Consider the following 6,548-nt stretch of genomic DNA (forward strand, 5'->3'; position numbering starts at 1 on the left):
CGTCACCCGACCTCTGCATTGAAAAAAAAAATAACAAGTGCACGCGGGCGTGTCTACGAGCATGCGTCACGCTAGAGTGGGACGCCATTGGTGGATTTGCTCGATAGCGGAAGTAGTGTCGTTTGACATCAACTCGCACTGACACGCATACACCGGCCAGCTCGGCTTATTAATACTATTATTATATATCCATACGTCGCCGGGTCGTACCCGCAGCCGGTGGCGCTAGTTTATGATCGGCCGTTTGTTCGGTAACTTGTCGCAGAAGGTCCCGAGCTTGCTGTACCGGGTGTCGCTGGTGATGAAGCCGCAGGTTGTGTTCGTGCTGGGCGGGCCTGGCGCCGGCAAAGGAACCCAGTGCTCCAAAATCGTGGAGGTATGAGAGAAAGGGCAATGAAAAGGGCCCTCTTCATCGAGCAGGGTTGTGAATGACGTGGTGCAAATGTGGTTCAGGGGGATATGCCTCTTTTTTTTAATTGTTGCGACTTTAGTAGCATCTTTTATTATCGGATAGTATCCCAGTTTTCTGTCACTTCCGGTTGTCCTCTAAAACGAACCTGTGCGTTAGCCAGGCAGCTAGCTTGTTCACCTCACAGGATATCCAGATTAAGTGCCGAAAGAGAAGCAGGAGCTATATTTTAATATATTTATTTCTTCAAGGAGACTCGATGACAATAATTCTTCACAATTGAGTGAGAGCAGCAAAGAATAAGGTATTTGTGGAGTCCTGCGACTGGATGAATGGGCTAAATAATACCTGTTTACGTAGAAGAAACAGGAGATAGTGTATTGACTTTTCTTCAGTGCTATCACCCTATCTGTGCAGATGGGGTTATGTAATGTCAGTGCGAGTCTGGAGTGCACTTGGCCACACTAGCCTTGACTTTGAACGCTCAGAAACAAATAATGACATAGACACAGACAGGTATTGGACAAGGAACTAATCACCCCACCCTGCTGATAAGGCAAGGCACACGTCAACACATGTCAGTAATATCTGTTGTCAGGAATGTAGTAAGAAAACATTTTTTAAAAGAATCAAAGTATCGGGGGAAAGAGGCTGTTGTATATTACTGGAAGTTTTCTTTAACCCATAATTTATTTGTTCAGTCGAGCCAGAACAAAAAGTTATTTTATTTATTTCATCAGATCATCCTGAAAGTCAGCAAAGCAAAGCCAGGACTTGTAATGAGGCTGCTGCTTTGATGTTTGTCTGAAGCTCCTGAAGCTGCAGCTCTACTGGGGGCCGCCGTGGATTCTTTGATGTGTGTTTGGCAGACATAGCTTCTTTGAGAGAGAGACTTTATAGCTACCCTTGTTCACGGATGTTACTGGGTGTTGGCTGCCATGCTTCAAGTGCAGCGATCGGGCCTTGTGGCAGCTAGAGGCATAGAGGCTCCTTTCATTCAGTGCTTTCATTCAGGACTGACTCTTTTTTTCTGCTCAGCCTGCGAGTTAGAAAGATTTATCCTGTCTGTAAAGGCTGTCGCAGTGTTCACAGAAATGTACACACCTGGAAAATAGTTTTCCATTCTCATCTCTGTTACTTGATTCAATTTAGAAATTTGTGTGTTTCTCAGAGTTATGGCTACACCCATTTGTCAGCTGGGGATTTACTCAGGGAAGAGCGAGCCAGAGAAGAGTCAGAGTTTGGACAGCTCATTGCCAACTACATCAAAGAGGGCAAAATCGTCCCAGTGGAGATCACCATCAACTTACTCAGGAAGGTGTGTATTGAATACAGGTTGTAAATCTGGTTCGCCTAGAAAGAAAATCCTGTTTGTTTGTGTCGGCTGCAGGTCAGACCTGTTTTCAACTACACTTTTACACTATTTGTTCAAACAAAAAATTCTACAAAACGGAGTTTTAACTTTTAATATTTAAATTTTTCTCCAAAACCCCGAATTTGATTCTGACATTTTAGTCATTTGAATGTAATGTGAATGATTTCTTTCTGTTTATTATTCAGGTTATACTGCTTTGTTTTTCTAAACTAAAGAGACAAAAAATGTATTGTAGTTGTATGTTAGATACCTTCTGCTAGAGTTTGCTGGTAGTGTTTCAGAATCACTTTCTTGGGTGACTGTGGTCTGTTTGCTGCACTGAGAGACTAATTTTAATTTTAAGTATGTCAGCATCATGATATGAACTGTTACAGATGCAAAAAAAATCTCAAATGCAAAATATTTCCTGTTTGTTCTTCCCGTTTTGTTAGGCCATGGAAGCGACGATGAAGGAAAATGAGAATAAGTTCCGGTTTCTCATCGATGGTTTCCCCCGAAACGAGGACAACCTTCAGGGGTGGAATAGTGTCATGGATGGAAAAGCTGATGTTAAATTTGTGCTTTTCTTTGACTGCAGCAATGAGGTAAGTCGTGGACCTTTTATTGTCCATTTCACAGCAGGGATTGCTGTTTAAATGAGGATACAGAGAAATCATTTAACATTTATTTGCTTCATTCTCATCTTCTGTATTGCTACCACCTGCTGAAGTAGAGTGATGTCAAATTGTTGTGTAGTCACCCACAAAACTAAAGTGTAAAAAGAGCATGTTCTTACATCTGGCAAATCATCTTAAGTTTTTAGATTTCAGTGGGGAAAAAACATCCTGGAATTAAAAGTTCTTAAAAGTACTTTTGGTGGAAATGTGGTTCTGCTGTGCTGAGCTGATGTTTTGCGAGTTATTTTGCACTGATTTTGACTCTTCTGTCTACAGGTTTGCATCAACAGATGTCTAGAAAGAGGAAAGAGCAGTGGACGAACAGATGACAACAGGGAGAGCCTGGAGAAAAGGTGCAGTTCTCTACTGAGGAACTAATATCTGGAGTCAGACCTTTAATCTGTTTTAATTTAATAATATACCACTGAGTCGTCCATTTCCTGTGTTCGTTTTTTCCCCTCTATAGGAAAAACATGCATGTCTGATCACTATACATTTGTCTGCCCCATTTAACTTACTGGTGGATACCTGCACAAATGTTTTTGACCTAATTTATGTCTGCTTGGAGTCCCTTGTGTCATCTGACCCCGATAACATGCCATATTTTTCTTCATTGCAGAATCCAAACCTACCTGCAGTCTACACGACCAATCATTGACCTGTATGAGAAACAAGGCAAGGTGCACACTATAGATGCTTCTCGCTCAGTGGATGAGGTGAGTAAACAGCGTCGACTGCAGGAAAACATTCACGAATGCCTCCCATAGAGGCCAGTTAAGGCAAACAAGCCCTGAATATGTGAGAGAGAGTATGTGAAGAATGCTACTTATAGATTCAGTCCCCCATCATGCACCCAGGATGTTTTCAAGTTGTAATTTTTCACATTTTAGATCGAATGCTGTTGGGATTGTGGGGGGAACTGGTAGTTTGGGCAAACAGGTATTTTGACAGGTTTTCGTGCCAAGGCTGCCATCATATGGTGGTTGTGATGTTCAGTAAATCCACCAATCTCCCTTTCAGGGTCATTTCCTTGTGCACCTCTGCATCACTATTTTTAGATAAGGCCTGTTCTGCAGTTTCACATTGGGCCCAAAGTTGCCCTGAGAAAATCATCGCTGGTGATGAGAGCTTATCTCATCACTTCTCACTCAACTTTTCAGAGGAGGAATCTTTCATCCCAGCGTTTTCTATTCTCCTGTCGTTAACATTTAACACCGTCTCACAGCAGTTCATGAAATAGTCAGGACCTTTAGTCTACTAATTCATTTCCCTAGACACAAATCTTACACTTTTTTCACGCACGCACAAATTTCCAAACAGTATTTTGGTGTAACCGTGTCCATGCGCACAAAATGACCTTTTTCCACTTTTAAAAGTGGAAGAAGAAAAAAGTGCTGGAGCAAGTTATTTGTTATTTCTCATGCTACAAACCCAAATCTGAGTCACACTAATCAGAGAGTTTAAGACATTTTAGGGTTTTTTTAATCACTAAATTGTTTTTATAATTATTTGAATATACATTAGCCCTTTGACAGACTGGCAACCTGTCCTGGGTTTACCTGGCATGTCTGTCATTTACTGCATCCAAAGATTTGTTACCCATGTGACATCATCCACTTTTATCTGCCACTCGGACACACTTGACGGACATCCAGCACTCATCGCAGACACAAAAGTGCCCATAAAATGACATGTGGTGTGCCCCAAGGGTCGGTTTTAGGCCCTGTACTTTTTAATTTGTATATGCTCCCTCTTGGCGGTGTCATCAGGAGGCATGGAGTGAACTTCCACAGTTACGCTGATGATACTCAGCTGTACATCTCCGTGTCTCCTGATGACACTAGACCAATGGATGCCCTTTTTAACTGTATTCTAGATATAAAATCTTGGATGGCAGAAAACTTTTTACTGCTTAACCAGGACAAAACTGAAGTTTTAATCGTCGGTCCTGAGGCTCAGAGAGAGAAACCCTTGTCTAAATTACAGGCATTTTCACTATGCCCTTCACTACAAGTGAAAAACCTGGGTGTTATTTCCGACTCTGAGCTTGGTTTTATCCCACATATTAAACATGTAACCAAAATGGGATTTTATCATCTAAAGAATATAGCCAGAGTCCGCCCTATTCTCTCTCGGGCCAACACGGAGATGTTGATGCATGCTTTTATTACCAGTCGCATTGATTACTGTAATGCCCTGCTCTCTGGTCTCCCCAAAAAGAATATTTCACCTTTACAACTTTTACAAAACTCTGCAGCTCGTGTGCTGACGAAGACCAGAGGGCGGGCCCACATTACACCGGTTTTAGAATCGCTGCACTGGCTCCCCGTGTGTTTCAGGATCGATTTTAAAGTTCTTTTATTGGTTTTTAAATGTCTTAATGGTCTTGGGCCTTCTTATCTCTCAGATTTGCTTTTACCATATGAACCCTCGCGGACCTTGAGGTCCTCTGGCACTGGCCTTTTGATCGTTCCTAAAGTCAGGACACATACTCACGGAGAGGCAGCTTTTCAGTGGTATGGTCCTCGTCTGTGGAACAGCCTGCCGGAGGAGCTCAGGGCCGCAGAGAACGTACATGTTTTTAAGAACAGGCTCAAGACCCACCTTTTTAATTTAGCTTTTACTTAACGTTTATTTATTCTGTTATCCTGTTATTCTATTTATATTATTAAATTAGGTTCTACATAATATTTATTGTATTTTATCTTTTTATTCTGTATATACTCTTATTGGGTCATATCTCCAGTGTTTCGGAGGGGGCTCTCTGCACCGGGGTTGTGATCGACCGTGGCTGCTGTGGCTCTGTGGGTCTTCTCAGCCTGGCTGGGGGGCTTCTTTGCCTCCCTCCAGCTGTGTGCCCGGCCTGGAGGCTGCGGTCTGTAACCAGCTCCCGGTGCAAACGGCTCCGTGTGATAGTGTTCCCTCACCTGGCTCATGTGTGCCCAGCCCAATTTTGCCCAATTTTACTTTTCAAGTGGTGGGGGGGGGGGTGTATCCATGACCGCTTATGTTAATGAGAGTGTGGGGAGTGAATTGGAGGGCGGGATGGGGTGGGCTGTTTTTAACCATGTAAAGCACTTTGTGCTACATTTCTGTATGAAAAGTGCTTTATAAATAAAGATTGATTGATTGATTGATTGAAGTATTCGGAACAGCCGCTCAGGCATGTCAAAGAGGCGACCTTTACTGGACTTCTAGTTTTTATTGCGTTTTTGTTGCACCTGTGATTAAAAACAGTAATACATAGCCACGGACGGCGAGATAAGCTTCACCTGCAGCTCTTCCAGTAGTTCAGGCTTTCTAACACGTTGCTTTTTGTCTCTTCCAGGTGTTCGCTGATGTGAAAGCCATCCTAGACAAAGAGGGTTGAGTTTTGCCAACTGCCAACATTCATTTATCTTTTATTTTTCTTTTTATCAACTGCATTTACACTATAATAAGTTTATATGTTCATTCATATGACTTTTTACATTTGGTTAATTTTGACTTTGTGTCTTTTGTAAACGCTGTACTGTTTATTTGTGAGGATGTAAAATGTGTATGAATGTGGAGGTAGCAATGCCAAGCAGCTACTTGTGCTGAACTAGTTATTATTCAGAAGAGCTCACAGTGTAGTCTTTCCTCATAGTCTGAGGCCTCAGCTTAGAGACACACTTCTTTTGTCAAAGGCACTCGCAGCACTGAAAGTCTGAGAAAAACTGTACGTATTACAAATGTTTTCAGGGTCATTGGTAGAAGCTATCTCGCTTTTGATAAAAATGTTTGATCTGATGACAAGGAAGGAGTTAAGTGTGTACTGAACCACATATAGCCTCTTTGCCATCCAAATAAAATGAATACAACATCCATCTCATGTTTACTGGACAGCACTACAGCATCAACACCCGCTTTTGTGCCGTGTGTCAGTATCTGCTACATGTTCCTGTGATAAGCTTCAATTTGGCGATGAATGCCCACATTATTATTCCAGAACGCAAGTCATCACGCCTATGCGAGCTGGGATTAGTGATAGTGAAAATGAAGATTAGGTGAAGTTAAGTATGCGCTGTGTCCACTTTTAAGTTCTTTTAAAAGTGCCGTCTCTTTTGTGTTACCTCTGTCGGCACCA

The 6,548-nt window shown here is 42.2% G+C and overlaps 1 protein-coding gene across 1 annotated transcript; it reads left to right on the top strand.

The window, feature by feature from the left end:
• Positions 1 to 5: 5 nt before the first annotated feature.
• On the top strand, positions 6 to 6,286 carry cmpk1 (cytidine/uridine monophosphate kinase 1). Its single transcript, XM_084911596.1, has 6 exons — positions 6 to 376; positions 1,581 to 1,727; positions 2,216 to 2,368; positions 2,717 to 2,793; positions 3,060 to 3,156; positions 5,769 to 6,286. Exons 1-6 carry the CDS (start codon positions 233 to 235, stop codon positions 5,808 to 5,810), a joined length of 660 nt encoding a protein of 219 aa, XP_084767722.1. The 5' UTR covers positions 6 to 232; the 3' UTR covers positions 5,811 to 6,286.
• The last annotated feature ends 262 nt before the right edge of the window (positions 6,287 to 6,548 follow it).

Source organism: Perissodus microlepis, chromosome 18 (assembly GCF_051167445.1).
Source record: "Perissodus microlepis isolate ML-2025 ecotype Zambia chromosome 18, ASM5116744v1, whole genome shotgun sequence".
Taxonomy (NCBI): domain Eukaryota; kingdom Metazoa; phylum Chordata; class Actinopteri; order Cichliformes; family Cichlidae; genus Perissodus; species Perissodus microlepis.

Bases quoted from the DNA above. Each gene is read 5' to 3' on its own strand.
- cmpk1 (XM_084911596.1), top strand. From the start codon at position 233: ATGATCGGCCGTTTGTTCGGTAACTTGTCGCAGAAGGTCCCGAGCTTG. The intron at 377-1,580 runs GTATGAGAGAAA...TGTGTTTCTCAG, and splicing joins AGTGCTCCAAAATCGTGGAG to AGTTATGGCTACACCCATTT. The intron at 1,728-2,215 runs GTGTGTATTGAA...CCGTTTTGTTAG, and splicing joins CCATCAACTTACTCAGGAAG to GCCATGGAAGCGACGATGAA.